Below are 18,184 nucleotides of genomic sequence, written 5' to 3'. Positions count from 1 at the left end.
TGTACCACATATGTCCATTAATTCCTGCAGATCTCCTGCATTGTCAGCCATTAATACAATATCATCCGCGTACATCAGTTCTGGTAATGACTGTTCAATCAATTTTCCTTGTTTGAAAAATGATAGGTTGAAGCCGAGTCCGCTTTGCTGTATTTTGGCCTCTAAACCTTGTAGGTACAGCATAAACATCAGAGGTGACAATGGGCACCCCTGCCTAAGCCCCCGCCGAATCATTACAGGCTCCGAAACCTGCTTTTCCCATTGTATAATCACCCGGTTACCTTTATAGATATCTTTTAAGAAATTGGTTACTCCATCTTGCACTCCTAAAGTTTCCAGAATGCCCCACAAGCCCTCTTGAAGTACACTGTCACAGGCTCCCTTGATGTCCAAAAAAGCCAGCCATAGGGGTCTGTGTTCCTTTTCAGCTATTTCAATGCACTGTGTTAGCGAGAACAGATTGTCTTCTAGCCTCCTATGCTTCCGGAACCCATTTTGTAGCTCTCCAAGTACCCCCTCGTTCTCTACCCATGCCTGCAGTCTGTCCTTTATAATCTGCATAACCACCCTGTAAACCACTGACGTCACTGTTATAGGCCGGTAGTTATTTATGTCAGCTTTGTCCCCCTTTCCTTTATATATCATTCTCATCCTACTTAGCCTCCATTCGTCAGGTACTTTACCATCCACTAGCATTTTGCTCACCACCTCCCTCAATGCTTTCTTAGATTTCGGGCCCAATTTCTTTATTAACGTAATTGGAATACCATCGGGGCCTGCCGATGTGCTACTTGGTACCCTCTTCTCAGCCCTTTCCCACTCTTTTTGTCCAAGCGAAAGCAGTGGGTTGACCGGGCTATCCCTCTCCGACGTACTGCATGTACCATTTCTCTGTTTTGTAAATTTTTCCCTCATCATGGTTCCTATATGCTCCATTGCCTCCTCTCCTTCTAACCGAGTACCTTGAGCTGTTACTATATACCTCTGCTCTAGGCTTGTCCTATTACCCAAGGAGTTCAGATGTTGCCAGAATTTTCTAGCTGCCTGTTTATCTTTTTTATTGCTTATTTTTGACAGCCATTGGGACCCTTTTGTCTTGATTTTCTCGTTGATCAAATAGGATGCTTCCCTTTTCATTTTATGTAGTTTACCCATTTCCTCTCTACTTCTGCTTCAGGTTCTCCCTTACTTTTGGAATACCTGTGTTCCCTGGAGGCTTCCTGACGTTTCTTTATGGCCTTCTTAACCTCTTCATCCCACCAGCTCTTAGTTTTCGTATCCCTTGCCTTGTTTTCCTGACTCGCGCCTTACCTAGCTCACGCTCAAATAGTCTCATTAACTTTGGGTAAGTCCAATCAGTTTCAGTACCCTCTGATATTTCCTCTTCAATTTGTTTGGCCGCTATTTCCACTTGGTCTTCTGAGTAAAAGGTCTTTGAGGGTCAATAAGAGGTCTTCTGAGTGTCAGCCGGCAGCGCCACGAGCGGCAAGCGCCGGCATATGGGAAAGAGCGACAGGAAAGGGTGTGATTGAGCAGGAGGGGCTCTTTTGACAGGCATAGTTAAATAAAGGAGGCGTTGTTTTGACCCGTGTCATCCTGTGTCGTGTCGGCCGTATCGGTGTGCGGCATGGTGTTGTCGCGATGGCACCAAGCAGGAGATGCCACTACAGTGCCGCTTTCAAGCGAAAAGTTGTGATAGCCGCCGAGGCATCGTCGAACCTTCAAACCGGGCGGGACTTCGGCGTCGACGAGAAAAACGTGCGTCGTTGGAGGGGACAACAACAGCTTTTTGAGTGCGCCGCAACAAGGACGGCATTTAGCGGGCCAAAGAAAGGCCGTCACCATGAGATGGAAACAGTTTTGGCCGACTTTGTTCGGACGCAGAGAGCAGCTGCCCTTCCAGTGACAACAGAAGTGCTCCAAGCGAAAGCTAGGGAACTTTCGAGGGAGCGATTCCTAACGCCAAAGGATTTCAAAGCCAACCGGGGCTGGCTTCAGAAATTCATGAAGCGCTTCGGCTTCAGCCTCTGACGTCGCACTTCAATCACCCAAAAGCTGTCAAGTGATTTCGAAGAAAAGCTGATAGCTTTTCAGCGCTACGTGCTGCGAAAGAGAGAAGCGGCAGGCCACAACCTTGGGCAAATCGCCAACGCCGACCAGCCGGATGTGTATTTTGATAGGCCAGTGGCGTACACCACGAATGAAAAGGGTGCCAAGGAGGTGAAGGTGCGCTCTGTGAGCTATGAGAAGCAGCGCGCAACTGTGATGCTGTGCTGCACAGCTGATGGACACAAACTCCCTCCTTATATGATATTTAAAAGAAAGACACTGCCTGCTCGAGAAACTTTCCCAAGAAATGTCATTGTGCGGGCAAATGAGAACGGGTGGATGACAGGTGCGATGGTGGAAGAGTGGGTTAAGATTGTGTGGCGACGGCATCCAGGAGCCCTTTTGACAAAGAACTCGCTCCTTGTCAACTCCTACCATGGGCAATTGACTAACAACGTGAAGGCTGCACTCGCCCAAGCGAACACGGACCTCACTGTCATACCGGGTGGCATGACGTGCCAGTTGCAGCCACTTGATGTCTGCATCAACGAACCTTTCAAGGATCGTCTGCGGAAATATTACACGGTCTGGTTGACTGATGAAGACCAGATGCTAACGGCAACGGGCCGCATCAAACGTGCATCGCTATCGCAGCTGGCGGGCTGGGTAGCTGCAGCGTGCGACGACATCCCAGGTACTTTGATCGTGCGCGCCTTTAAAAAGTGCAGCATATCTAATGCGCTTAATGGTACCGAAGATAGTGCACTGTTTGAAGGTGACAGTGACAAGGAACACAGCGACGAGTCTAGCAGCAACGACGACGTTGAATGAGCTCTGCACGTTCAAATTCAATAAATGCTGTTTGCATTTTGTGAACGCTGTCCTCGCTTTTTTTGTTCGGCCTACATCCAAGGTTATATATATATATATATATGTATATATTTTGCTCTGGACTTGAGGGGGTCGGCTTAGAATCGCGGTCGGCCTAGATACGAGTAAATACGGTAAACAGGTAATGTAGCACAACCTTCTTCAATGAGGATTCGATCGTGCACTACTCAGTATTTAAGATATAGCTACAACGAAAATTGCGCTTTGGCCGACTCGGCAACATAATCTTTAAATGACTGTGTTAGTGCAGAGACAGAAGAAATTTTTCTATCCGACTTCTAGGCTATTTTAATGATGTTTCAAACGGTAGATGCTCATGAGTTTGAAATTATGTTTGACTAATATCAAGTGCAACCTTATCTTTCCCCCCGTGGGTTGCTTTTATCCATCCGCACTTGGGCAGCATATGTAAAAATTATTATGAGCAATCTTTCCTGTTGTGTGGAGTTTTCACTCACAGAAGAGCACACAGTCAATTTCAGACTGACCTCTGACCAAAGCTTGACTAGCTGTCTAATCTCTTGCATTGTGAACACCGCCTGAGCAAGTCTCCTCATTCATAACTGGGTAATACTGTGCAATACTCCACATTGCCATAATGGTGATTTTATGTACAAGTTCCCTTGCTCCTTTTCATTGTTGAACCTTATTATAACCCCTCCTCATGCAATACTCCATTTCGGAGCCTGTGAGGACCTTGAATAAATTTGAATAAGTTACTGTACACCACTATACAGGAACTGAACAAAGCATGTGGAGGCTCCAGCGCCAATCGAATGCATATGAGACCACCTTGGTTGCATGGAAAAGCTGATCAAATGAAATAATCAAGTATGAGGAGGCTTTTGCATCCCCAATGACCTGACCATTGCTTCGTGAGCCTAAAGAATGCAGTAAAATAAAATCTGAGCAAAGATGTATATATGTAGGTGACACTGGGAAATTTAAAAAAAGGCTTGGTAAACATTCTAACGAGGTGAAAAAGAAGGAAGTGTCGTCAAATGCATTCGGAGAGCATGCTGCGTCTACTGGGCATGTGATCAGCTGGGATGGTGCGTGTATAATCGCCACCGAAAGAAAACTGATCCTACGCTTGCACTTGGAATCTTTAATCATTCAACCTACTGCACATATGCTTGACAGGACTACTACTTCCCACCCCCCCCCGTATATGCATGATGCCTACAGCACATGATAACACATACTTAAATGAGTGTACTTCACCATTTGTTGTCACTGTAAACAAGGCTCCTGTTTGCAGGTGCCAAAACTTATTTTATTTGAATATACTGTACCTTGGTCGGCACCGCGTGCTTTATTGACAACTGTAATATAGTAAAAATGTATACCGGCAAATTTGCTGCACCATGCCAGTGACACCATAGAGTGCTTCAGTCAGGCTGAAATGGACCAGGTTCACTACAACAGACACAAAGTTGCAAATAAAGTTGCACAGGTAAGACAGTTCAAAAAGAAATGCAGTAAAAGCTACAGTAAACTGCTCAATGGAAAATATGCTACCGTGACATAACGAACATATAATAATGGGGATTGCATAACTTCTTAAAATGACAGTAAATAGTCATTCTCAAAAGCATTGGTTGTTCACTACTAAATGGTCTCCAAAAAGTTATAATTTCACAACAGTAAAACACAAAGGGCAACTTTTAATAGCGCCTGCCCACCTAGTTCACAAAACTAAATCTGTGCTTGCAGCATCAACCATAAATGAGAGCTACTGGCATGCCAGTGGCATCAATCCTCAGATCTAATAGAAAAGATACAAAACAGCACTTGTATGGTGCATTTAGTGACTGCATCAAAACACTGGGTAAGTGCATGTCTTTTCTATGTTGTCATTGGCTACTCCACTTGGCAATGAATTTTTTTTTCTGCAAACAGTAATCATGAGCTAGGAAATGGGCCAATCAGGTTCATTTGTACGTCACACTTCTGTACAGTCAAGGCATGAAGTGACATAAAAAAAAGATACTAAACCTGGTAAAGAACCAATGACCTTGTGTTTTCAAGCAGTGAATTCTAACCACACTGCCACTTGTGCTCTGTGCAAGCAAACACATAATATTTGTACTGGGCACTGACAAATATCAACAGTTTTCTACTGGCCTCCTCTTGTACAATGTACCACAGCATCCAGCTTCACACAGTCAGGCACTGAGTGTTATCATGACAAGGTGAGTTCAATTCATTCAATTTATTTCCCTCTAGGAATGGTGCTTACCCACTATGGGTAAAGAATTGAATGGTACTTAATAAAGGTCATCGGGCTTGCTAAGCGGCTAACTAGTCCTGTTTGCAAATGGATGATGCCGTGAAAAGCAGCTTTTTAAAAAATCTATATGGAAGTGATTTTCTCACCTTATAATAGCAATAATAAAACACATAAGATAAAAAAGAAATGTCACAAGTTGGCAATGTGAGCTAAAGGGAGTAAGCAAGGTTCCCACAAAGTTCAAGACATACTGAAAGATGCAGAAACAAAAGGAAACAAGTTGCACAACACACTAAACAGTATCTTGCTACATGCTACCTGTATGTTGCTTCAAATTGGGAGGGAGCCTCTTAGCATTGTCCAGTACACTCCAGGAGCTCTTTCAGTAGCTCTAGAGTTCTCTATGCTTCCCAGTGGTACCAAGGAGCTCTTTTAATTGCTATCCACAATAATTAAGCAAATCAAGAGTTCACAGGAGTATGGTGATCTTTTTGGCTCTGTTAAATAAATGCACAGCTACTATACAGGGTGTCCCAGCTAACTTTAGCCAGAGTTTAAAAACATGCGAATGCCACGTAGCTGGACAGAACCAAGGTAATGTTTGCCATCAGTTGGAGATATTCAAATTATTTTTTTAATTCCAGCTAATTAGATAACTAGTCTTAATTAATCAACTTCTCAAATATTATAGTTAGATGAAAAGTGTCAATGAGAAAATTGTACGAGTGACATGAAAAACTCCTGATACAGCTTTTTGTCGCTCAATGTGTGCTACGAAACGTGTTTTTCCGAGCATGAAAGCAGCCCACAAATACACACAAAATTGCCGTACGACTGGCCACTCTAGGCACTTTGCGTGTATTCGCGCGCTTCTTCCACGCTTGGAAAAACACTTTTATGTAGCATGTATTGAGCAACAGAAAGCTGTATCGGAAGTTTTTCATGTCACTCTACAATTTTCTCATTGACACTTTTCATCTAATTATAATATTTGAGAAGTTGATGATTGGTTAATTAAGACTAATTATATAATTAGGCAGAATGAAGAAATACTAATAATAAATAATAAAAACGACGGCAAACAACATTACCTTGGTTCTCTCCAGCTATGTGGCATTCACATATTTTCAAATTCTGGCTAAAGTTAGCTGGGAACCCTGTATATACTACTGTATGAGGTAAGGTTTTATTAGACAAAACAAATGGACACTCTTGTACACGACGGTGAATTCAACCAATCTATTAGTGTAATATATGAGCTCATACTATATGACAGAATGCATCTGTATTAGAATAAAGAAACAAACTGTAAAGAAAGAAAACCCTCACACAGAACACATCCCTCAAGCATATCTGTGTTGTACTTTGTACTGTCAGTACAACTGCACTTGGCAGTAATAAAACATGACTAAATAAATTTTTCTGGAATCGCACCACTTACCATTTTTACGCAGCTGGCCCAGAAATGACTGGTCAACATAATTGTCAGGAAAACTCTGGTCGTCATAAAGCACTTTCTTCCAACTTCGTTCTGGCACCTCCATCCTCAATGCTGTAAAACAAAATGTGCAACCTCAGAAGACTCAAAACAAAAATGCTATAATTGTCAAAGGACATTTCAATAGTGTAAAAAGAAGCGCGACACATGGGCATTTTCCTTTTTTTCCCCAGAATAAATATAGTACTACAATAAGATAAGGCCACGAGGTTTGTTTTGATTTCCCTGTATGAAACATCACCTACCCACAATGGGAGATCGGCCAAGAATTGCATGGCATTTGTTGTTGTCTGATTAAAATTGCACACATCCATCCCCAGAAGGTATGGGGCAGGGTTTGCCATCGAAACACAAAAAGACCTCATTTACCGTAGCTGAACAACCGTCATTTAAACATCACAGTTGCTTTGGACAGACTGCACAATCTTGACTATAAATGAAAACTAGTTGACAGTGGACATGCACCTTCTGAAACTGTGGGCGTGATGCTGGCAGGCCGAGCTCCATGCTAATCACAAACCAATGCAACACGACGCCCATAGCTTGCTTGAACGCATCAAGGCACACATTCACCATTATGGGAAGTAGCTTTGCATTGTTGGTCACAAGTAATGTTGTAAAAAGCTTAGCTACCCCCCAGTTCAGGTTAAATGAAATCATGCCACTTTCAGACCGCAGAGTGTTGTAGTAATCATGCATATTTTTTCAGCAAGCATTTGCTTGGCTCTCAAAATTTTTTGTCAGAAGAGTTTACAGACCAAGCAGCTGCAAGTTATTTCTCAAACCAACAAAAATGACGAATTATTCCTTCTTCAAATGGCATTTCAGACACTTCCAGCATCACTGAACTATTCAAAAGGCCAAGCTAATTGCTGCCATTGATGGAACAAAAAACCCCCAGCATAATTATGCTTTACCATATTTCATTTGATACACACAATAGCTCTGAAACAATGCAGTGTTAAATACATCCATAGAGGACTGAAGTCCAATTAATTGAACTTTGGTTATGTTATAAAATTATCCCACAAGCTTCTAGCTTTGCTTACGCATAACCCTTGACATTTCCAACATTGCCTTGAGATTTCTTTGCACTACCACCAATGTTTCTCTAAATAAAACTGTTTGCCAATGTTTGAAGTGGATGCTTCAGAGCTGACAATCAGCATCACATCTAAAAGCAAAGTATCTTAGCTGAGAAAACACTAACTTGGAAGTCAATGTCACCAATACACTCGTCATCACCAGACAATCATCAGCTACACCAGAAACTGAAGGGTTGCGAGTCCTGGGGCTTTAAGTGCATCACACTGCTCAGGCTCTAAGTGACTTTAAAAACTCTGTCACATGAGCTCTAAGTGACTTCAAAAACTCTGTCATATGTAGTCTAAAACATTGCACTTTTTTAAAACACAGTATTGCACCAATGAGTGATAAATTTTGCACCGAGGTGACTTTTTGACTTGCATATCACCTCTTGTGCATAAATACTTCAACCACACACTATCGATGAAGCATTGCAATACCAGTTGACAGTGCAACAGTCAGCAAGACTCAAAGCTTTAAATGCCATGAGGGCAATCAAGGAGCTACCTTGTCTCACCCCAATTCCTAACCTACAAGGGCACACAAAGGTTAATACTATCAAGAAACTTGGCAGTCAGCATGAACAAGAAAGACAATGCAAAAAATAACACATTCCATCAGTGGCAGCACTTTATTCCCAGTTCCATGAAAATTGTCTTCTGGCTACCACATTACATGACCTCCCATTGTGGTGCTACACTTCGATCACCATTAATGCAACAGCAAAGCCTAGGCAATGTTATCAACCATGTAGGGCACCACACACTGACCCTCAACGACACTGCATAGTCTACAGAGATGCAGCTACTGAATCACGGAGAGGCCAAGTCGACTTTTGTCAGTGCAATGCATCTTCATATTCAAGCAGTTCGAAGTTGTTATACATTAGTCTTTTGATGTACATCTGTTTCTGTTGGATAAGACTGGGCATATTAACATGGTTACATCTACATGTGCACATTCTGACATGTTTATTGCTATTGAAGGGACAAACTTTAAGGCTAATAACTAGCTGGCACATGTAGTCCAAGTTATACCACTAGGGGGTGTTAGCTTAATGATCTATGTGTAACAGAAACGACCCCAGACAGAAAACTTAGACACCTTACTACTCGAGCTGGAGGCCATACATGATGCACTTAAGGCTGCTAATACCTTGACCAATATTAATGTAGTCCACATACAGACTGATTTGCTCAGTGCAGTACCACACTGTAAGCAAGTTGCCAAGACGCCTAAACCTGTGAAGATATAGACTTCACGTCTTTTCAATTCGTCATAAATGCCCACCGCTTGACGGGACATGGTAGGAATCAGTAATCAGTACAGTGATCTAGTGGACAGAAATACTCTACCTCTACACGAGAAAGCTCACTTGCTTCCTTCCTTTAAGATCCCCCCCCCCCCTCTCTATCTTTCAGCCCCAAAACAACTTTAACAGGGCACACATGCTTTAATCTCTCCTTATGTCTACTCCCTTCCCCATAATCTTTCTTGAGTGCAGGAAGTGTGTATCACCTGGGCCTGGGATCACACACCTGAAGACATTGCGAGCAGCTAGAAGTGTCTTTCTGCAGAGTCTACAGCAGTCATTCACCATCTGTTCTGAGCTATCCAGCTACTACACAAGACACGATTCTCAGTGCAGTCAGCCTACAAACTAATTAAGCTGAGTTATGCCAATTTTATCATAAATAATAAATTATATAGGCCACTACTACAATTTTGACACAAGGACAGCCCTGCACCCCTTCCTACTGTTACCTTCATGTAACGACCCATTCAATTGTTTTTAACCTTCAAACAACTTATGGCTAATTTCCCAGACCGGCACAACCCACTACTAGAGATGGCTAAAGAATCGAGAAACATATTTTTTTCTCCGTGGTTTTTAACTACCAGTAAAACAATCAGAAGAGTTCTTTATACGCTTTTATTATGGTTAAATACTTTTATCTCTTTTTATTTTATTTATATTTCATTTTCAACAGTAGTACTATAGGAAGGGGTCCTGTAGTTACATAACCACCAGGGGAACCTCCTATGACTATCTACAACGTAAGGGACCCAGTATTGGCAACTTATCAATGACAATGAAGAATTATTTTTCTAAGGAAGAATGAGCATTAGGTGCATACAATGTTAAATTGTGGTGAAGCATGTGAACTTTAGGGATAGTTGTCGTAATGAATGGATGGTTGGTACTACAAAGGTTATGGAGCCACAAAATTTGATAACTGTCAGCTTAGTGTTGCACATGTTGAAGATGTAACATCTACATAGAATAGGTGTTTCCCCAAATTGCAATGCAATATTATAACTGCATGGTTATGGATAAATGTATAATAAATGGAAGTTATATGTTAGGGAAAGTATGGGCGCCATATATAATAATTTCTTCCTTTGAAAGAAATGCAATTCTCCTAGATACTTTGTTGGCATGCAAACAAAACTTAAGGTGAATGTCTAATTTTAGACCTAGAGGCAAAAGACAGCATAGATGCTTTTGTCAAATTAGTTCTGCCTGACATGATATCAGCATTAACTCTGCATCCTTATACATTTAAACCGACGTGTCATCACCTGCAATAAGCTTAAGCCACCTTGCTGATGCAACAATCAGACAGTGCATTAAATCCCGCGCCCGCGATTCTCCACAGCTGAAAAAAAAAAAAAAAAAATATGGAAGTAACGGCCACTGTACGCGCATAAATGATATATTCCCAGAGAACAAACAAATGTAAACCGTAAAATAAACTACTGAGTGTTGCATCAATAACAGCGCCAGGTGGACTCAATGAGTGAGTTCTAGACAAGATTTGTGCCGCAACAAAGAGGATACCGACGAGAAACGACACGGATAGGCGCACTGCCAGTCTTTCCGTGTCGTCTCTTGTCATCGCCGGTGTCCCCTTTGCTGCCCCATAATTCTGATCCAAAACATGCACCAACGACCCAACAACGTGTTCATTAAGCATTGGGCAAGGAACCGTATGAAAGAAATCAAGGATAATTCCCGTACCACTGTAGTACGTGTGGCTTTCACAATCCTACCATTCCTTCCAGCAGACTTAAAACTAAAAGACTAAACAGTAGAATAAAGAAACAACTTGACTAAAGCAACTAAAAGCTCAGCTAAAGCACAGAACACCTGCTCAGGCCCCGAACTTAACCGCTACGGCATAGGATACGGCCTATGATACGGCCAATACGGCCGTCAAACCTAAATTGTACGAAACTACTACGCATTCAAAAAACATAAAAAAGAACACAGATACGAAACCGAAATTCGCGTCATCCTTTATTGCATGAATGCGTACATCATGATTTATATACGTCACGCCCTTAGCAAGCGCTTTCTGTAAACTTAATATTAACGCATCACCTCCATAATGCGTCATGTATGCGTTTTTAAATGACAAAGCATAAGGTGACTTGTTTTCACCTCTTTCAAATGTAACTGCGCTGGCCACATTGACCAGTACCGCACGCCCAACGCGGCGGCGCTCTATAGGTCTCTAGCTGTCTAGCTGTACTACCGGTATGCTAGCGGCATATTGTATAAAACTCTATGGCTAGCGGTTCCCACTTTTTCGGGCCAGTGTTCCTCTATAGAGTTGGTTAAATTAACTCTATGGTTCCTGCAGTCAAACAAAACAAACAATTAGTACAATTTCTGGTTAGAAACACTTTATTGAAGCTTTTATGTTATCACACACTCTTTACCAGTCTGCCTGTACAAACCGGTGACAAGAAAATAACGGCAAGAGTGACTAGTTAAATGTCAAAAAATTAAAAAAAAAGGAAATTTAAAGACAAGTGATATTTGAAAGACCGCCTTTACAGGGCTCAGTTTGGCTGAGGTCGGGCATGGCCGAGCCCCATCAGCCTCCTGACAAGCGCGTCCACGTCAACGGGGGACCCCGGCGCAGGCGGGGTATGCTGATCCTAGGCGGCCCAGAACTGGCTGGGTTGGGGCGGCCCGGGGCTCAACGGCCCTGGTCTCGCCCAGTCGGGGTGCCAGGTCCCGTTCACTCTCGGTGTTATCTTGGTCCCACTTTTCGAATCCCGGAATGGGGTATTTAGGCCTTGTTTTCGGCATGGGGGGCATTTCCATTTCTGGGTACTGCCCAGGCATGTATACAACCGGGGGCCGCTCGCTCTCAGCGACTGGTAGTAACGTTTATGCTCTCCTGGCTTCAGCCCCTGGACCGTGCGGAAAATGGAACAAACGGTTTTGCCCCTCCGGGTACTGGTATGTCAAAGGGTGGGTCCGGCTCGTCCCTTGTCGCTGTGCAGAAGGTCGATGATCGGTCTTGGCAGTTGGCGAGGTGCCTCTGGTAGTCCTCGGCGTTCGCGCCGGCGCCATGTGATCAGTGGTGAAAGGGCAAGGCTTAAGTCGGCACCGGGTGTGTTCTCTGCTGCACTTCGTGATGTGTATGTTGAGCCTTCCTCTTTTCACTTTGTGGGAAGGGTTGTAGGGGCACTTCACCAACATCTAGCACGTTGTATGGCCATTCGCAGCACGTTGTATGGCCATTCGCAGCACGTTGTATGGCCATTCGCACGTGTGACGCGAGCAGAAGCGTTTCAACGGGTTGAGGCGCGCAAAAGTCCTGGCAACTGCATATCATGGCTATGGTGGCTTATCATGGCCGCGTCCGGCGCACTCGCCAGATACGTTGGCCAATGACGTGCGGCCACTTATGCAAACCATAGCGGCAAGTACACAACCGCAGTAACGCACCAAATCACGCGCTTTCGGACTGATGGTGATACTAAACACTGGCAAAGAAAATAATTACGAGGTCAAATTTTATCCCATCTTTACAAGCTTCGCATTGCACTTGACCGTTCTTTGGATCACTACAACTCGCAAAGTTCATTTGAAACACGCATGTTGCCTGTATTGCTAGCGGACGCTCGTCGATATCCAAATTTCTTGACATTCATTTCCTTAAAGGGACACTAAAGGTTACCAGAAACTCAAGTTAAAGTGGTAGAGCAATGTTCTAGAACGTCTAAGGCGTCAATATAATCGCGAACAGAGCTTTAGTAACCGAGAAATTGAGGTAAATGCATAACACGATTTGAGACCCCCCAGCGACATTCCGGTACTAGCCCGATGACGAAAGGACTCCTCATAATTTGTGTTACTAATACTCAACTACTCGTATTAAAAATATCATTTCATTCGATTATAAGACGGAAAAAATGCTATTTGTCTACGTCTATTCGATTCTAAGAAAAAATAACATTTTGACGTTGCCCTTCAGTAATATGGGTGTTCGAAAGGTTTCGTTTTCGCTCGAGTCTGCGCGCTCGACTCTGCGCCGCGCACGCTTTGGAGTTTCAGTAGTTTCGTTATCGCGTCGTGCTGTGAGGGTTCTGCTGGCTCGCGAAACTTTCATTTGAACAAGCAGTGAGAATGCCACGTCCATGTGATGTCGTGGGAAGCCCTCGTTGCTTTCCCGCTCCGGAGAGCCGGTGTCGAGGCCGCCGTCGTAGTACGCAACGACGCCGGCAGTGCGAGCCCTCAGCAGCAGGTCGCGCTCGTCGGTGCTCAAATCGCTGAAGTTGAGCCCACCATCGCGAGCCAATCTGTCGGTGTCAGGGTCCATTGCGACGAGCGTCGAAGTTAGCGTCATAGAATGAAGTACCAGCTTATGGGCGTCTTGCGCTGGAGTTTGAGGTATAGTAGCGGCGCCTGGTGGCGGTGCGGGAAACGACATCTGGGTCGTGCCAGCTTGGGTCGTATTGAGCCCTGGCTGTGGCGAAGCACGTTTCTAGGCCGAGTTTTGCGTCGATTCGCACATTTTTATGCCCTGTTGCGAGTGCGAAAAGGCTCGTCGCTTCTCATAGACCACGCCGACCACGCTGCGAGCTCGCCGCAGCCTATAGTTTAACGAAAACAGACTCTCCGTGTGCCGTGGGACGTAATGTGGGACGTAATTCGTTTCTCCTTCCGCTAGCCACCATACTCCCGCTTTCGCTCTGCTGTCGGCTCTGTCTTGGCTCTGTTTCTGGCCGCGCGTTTGCGTTTTGCGCAGAAAAGCCGTAGCGCCGTCTGCGGACGCCGTTCTACTCACCGATGGCCCAACGTCACTATGAGACCATGATGTCAGTACTCCTCGATCGGAGGGCGGGCGATTTGAACTGCGCTAGAGGTACGCGGACGCTTCAGAACGCATTTTCTCTTAAAATAAGTCTCTCCTTGGCACGAAACAAGCGTTTCGAGGTTTCTGTGATGGTATTTCAACAGTCCACGTTGACTTAATAGTAACCTTTAGTGTCCCTTTAAAAAAAGAAGGAAATAAAAGTTATGCAGCCAAGCAAGCAGCTACAACTTCATTATTCAAGAACCTTATTTTTTCCAACATTGTGCGTAACAGTGTTAATTTAAACACCTAATGAGCAAATAATTTTTTTTATATATGTGGCTAACCTCTTCAGACACCAATTAATCCTGTCCATTGGGAACTTATACGTTCTTAAAACAGTTGCACCTTTTCGGGTGTATATTTGCCCCACGACGATAATCATCTGGCTTGCGTTTCCTTTCTTGAAAACGCTTCGCTCCTTACATTCCTGTCCAGAATGCGCTATGTCACGTTGATAAAGAGAAAACATAATTTTGTTACGTGAAAACTCAAAAGAAATAAGATTTTTCAGCGTTTCACCATTCATAGACCGGCCACGGCGTCCACCATTTGCGCGCGCCGGCACCCGAGGGTCTTGAGGGCCACGGAGCGGCGCGCCCGGTTCCTTGCAATACCTCCAGATGGCGCTCGCCTCCGCCGCATCGTTACCGCATCGCGGGCAGTGCAAGAGGCCGCGTTTCTTCCAGAGAGCCCGCCATCGTGCACAGCATTCGCGGCCAGCGCATCCCGGTAAACATTACGATTACACACGTTCTAGTTGCCGGGAAGCGTGAGAATCAGTCAGCGATCTTTGAATGCTATCGGCGTTCCATTTTGAAGAGCCCCTGACCAGGTCTGGCCATTTTGAGCTGACAAGCGCAGAACATACATTGCGTGGTAACGATCGTGTCTGCAAAGTATTATCGCGATAGCGTTAAGGAGCTCGTGTCGCAGAAAAGCCGGTGTCGTCGGCGTCGGTGTCGGCGTCCGCGGCGTTGGCCGTGAGCGATAAATCACGACAGGCACTTCATAAATAAAAAGCAACGTCCAAGATGGGCTGGGTGGGAATCGAACCAGGGTCTCCGGAGTTTGAGACGGAGACGTTACCACTGAGCCACGAGTTCGATGCTTCAAAGCGGTACAAAAGCGCCTCTAGTGAACGCGGTTTTGCCTTAGAAACGAGCTGTTTCTAAGGCTCAGGCGTGCGTCGCATGCTCAGGCGCACATTTCGTTGTCGCGCCGAACGCTGCGTTGCTCGACGCTCACCGCGTCTGATGCGGGGCGCGTAGTCGCTGCGCCGTAGCCCATTGTCTTACACCCCTTGGCGGGTCGACGGGAACGCTGTCGCGTTCCACTCTTGAAGGCGAAGCTTAAGCGTCTTCCAATTTTTACATCGCTACGCGCCGCGGAAAGATCTGAAATTTCAAACTGAACGACGTTTTCTCCTCGCGACCGCCGCGCTCCAAGCCGGAGGATGACGTGCACTACACTACGTACTCGAATCCGCAGTGTGACGTCGCTCGTGGTGACACGCGACTTCGAGAATTATTCAAGGCACATCTGTTATTTGTGTGATCTATTGCTTGAATTGACGAATTGAAGTTTAGAGAAATAATAAAACACACAAACGGAATGTCTGTGTGCTTCTTTGCTTCACTTCGCACCGAAGCAAGAGAGACGTATATCTGCTCCGTTTGCTTGTTCCCACGGTTGTGCGGTCACGTGCGCAGGTACCGAAACTGCCATTTTCTAGTGTTCCAGCGCGTGATCATGCTCTGCGATCCGCTTGTTCTGCATCAGTATTCGTGTAGCACTGAATTATACCGCTACTCATGTGTCCTTGTGCACAGCGAGCAAATCCTTGCGCTGCGCGAAACGATAACAGCTCGCGCGCAACGCCGCCAGCGGATAAACCAGCGGAAGTGCGCATAGCAGTAAAAGAAAAAGCGAGGAGAAAAAAAAAAGTGAAGGCGGGGCCCGTGACATATGCGTCACGCGATCCTCGAGGTCCGGCATGGGAGCGAAGGCTAGACGGGGGAGTGGAGAGGGAGTCTTGATATGCAGTGGAGCCCGCCCGCTGAAATATTTCTATCTCTGCTATTAATGAGCAGACTTGAAAATTTTTGTGTGGCAGAGTGCTCCTTAGAGGACACGTAACAACTTCCAGCGTATAACCAAAATTTGCTATGGGGTCTGGTGAGGGGCTCTTTAAAGGCGAAGCTTAAGCGTCCTCCATCTTTCTTTTTTTTTTCGTTCCGATTTTCGTTTCGGTTCGAAAACGGTCCAGTTCCGGTTCAACTCCGAAGTAATAAGATAACGGTTCAAGCCTGTTCGAACGAGTTCGAGTTCTTTTGCATAACCGAATAATATTTATAAGAAAATAGCACAAATTTAGTTTGTACAAGAACACGACGCTGCTGCTAAGCTGTACGTACTGAAAGAACGCACCTGTTGTTCTTTAGGCCACGCGTAATTACAAAATAATTATGCACATAGAATACAAATGCAGGAATATATGTTAGGCGAAGCTTTATTAAGGGAGCGAGAGGAGAATATATTGAACAAACGCAGAGTCCCAGCCTGTTGGGAAAATGAAAGAGCAGAAACATGGGGAACTCAGGATTAAGGATGAAGTTCATTAACACTTTTTTCACTGAACAGCCGGTGGTTAAGCGGCGCTAACAAAATCATTGTCTGCGGTTGGCAATCATACTTGGGACAAGCAAAAAGTACATCCGGTCCACTGTCTTGGGCACGCATCACAGTCTGGCGAGTCCGCACCTGACGGATTTGCCATGCAAATATTGTTGCGTTAACACAACACTCAGTCTGCCCTCCGACACAATGCAGTCAAATGCCGTTAATGCGATCCTGACGGAAGCGACGAAATCGATAGAATAAACCGGAGGGTCCAATTAAAGAAGACACAGAAAATGTGCCAAAACGCATTGTTGGTTAAAATTTGCTCCCAAATCCCAAATCATGCTCCCAAATCAAATATTCACTTTTTATAGGTCAAAAGTAGAAAACCAGCGTAGAAATGACAGTAAAGCTCCTAAATAAAGTAAAAATCTAACGCGCACCCCATCTCTTAGCAACAAAAACGGCAGCCGCATTCCTAGTCAGTTTCGCCGTACAGTTGTTTATGTCAGCTTCGATGCAATACATTTGTGCTAAGTGGTAAAGCACACAAACATCGCGAAGGCGGTTTTGGTGTCGTGTTCGATGGCACCGCGCAGGCAATCTCCGGATCAATTTTCTTGAAAAATAAAGATGAGGCACGTGATAGAATTAGGTGACTACTATAATCAGACAATGTAAGCTACTGTTATTGCTTGAAAATTCCTAGGGCAAGCTGAAAATAGGCGTTTTCGACGGGATATGACGTGTTTACCCCATTCACTGTCCCCTAAGCTCCACCATGATAGACGCTTCCACTAAAGGGGTCATTGGGGTGACCATAGGGGTCATGTGCGTGTGCGCTGACATGTCAAGTTCGAATGAACCGGCGAAAGTCAGTCTTAGGATTGAAATCACGAAAATGTGAGTGCATGGGTGCTGGCCGCGAGACCTCCGGCCGGGATCGAATTAACCGGAACCAAATACGAATGAAGTAGCATAGTTGAGCAACAAGTGTCTACCGGACGACAACTCTTTGTGGCAGCACTGCCAAAGCTGCGTGCACGCGTTCGCACGTGCGGGCACTCTGCTCTTGTGTAACTGCGCCAAATAGTGCCGACGTTTTGCTGGCGGCGTAGAGTTTCTCACTACGACACCTAGAGGAAATCTGGCACCACCGTCTACGGGAGTTCCCTAAGGGGCGCTGTGCCGTCATGGGAATGACGGCACAGCGCCCGTCATTCCCATGATGTGTCTGCAAGGTTTGTATTGGCTGGTGTTGTAAGCGGCTTCGTCTAAAACGTGGATATGGCTACGCAAATAATGCGTTCCTAAAGTAAAATCTTCACGAAAGGTTTTCATTCACCCATATTCCATATTCCAATAAAGTTTACTCACCTACAGTGCATAACCAAATGAAGCAAAGCAAGAACAGACGACAAACTGTTCCAAAGCGAGTGTCAGTCTCGTTCCCGGTCCTCCAACTTCTGCGGCCCGCTGATACTTTTTACATTTCATATAACTGCACATGCAATGACAAGTTCTCATAGTTAAACAAAACATGTCTTTGTGTAATAATAAAGCTAAAACACCTTTTTACGTGAGGTTTTAGTAGAAAATTAATCATTGTGGCAGACGGAACGGTACTTGCCAAGCGCGTCTTCAAGG

General features: G+C 44.8%; 1 protein-coding gene across 3 annotated transcripts in view; it reads right to left on the bottom strand.

The window, feature by feature from the left end:
• PIG-C (phosphatidylinositol glycan anchor biosynthesis class C) overlaps positions 1 to 18,184 on the bottom strand; it is a 68,791-nt gene that overhangs the window by 34,301 nt on the left and 16,306 nt on the right. Inside the window, exons 1-3 of one of the 3 annotated variants that reach the window (XM_075670286.1) lie at positions 10,780 to 11,006; positions 6,615 to 6,725; positions 4,290 to 4,359 (exon numbers count right to left, since the gene is read on the bottom strand). In XM_075670286.1, coding sequence (XP_075526401.1) covers positions 4,290 to 4,359; positions 6,615 to 6,717 — 173 coding nt within the window. In that variant the 5' untranslated portion in view covers positions 6,718 to 6,725; positions 10,780 to 11,006. Of the gene's footprint in view, positions 1 to 4,289; positions 4,360 to 6,614; positions 6,726 to 9,275; positions 9,383 to 10,779; positions 11,007 to 18,184 lie in introns of those variants that run through there. The other 2 variants (XM_075670279.1, XM_075670272.1) reach the window with 2 other exon arrangements.

The sequence above is a fragment of the Dermacentor variabilis genome, chromosome 1 (assembly GCF_050947875.1).
Source record: "Dermacentor variabilis isolate Ectoservices chromosome 1, ASM5094787v1, whole genome shotgun sequence".
In the NCBI taxonomy this organism is placed as follows: Eukaryota; Metazoa; Arthropoda; class Arachnida; order Ixodida; family Ixodidae; genus Dermacentor; species Dermacentor variabilis.
This window is presented reverse-complemented; position numbering and strand designations above follow the sequence as displayed.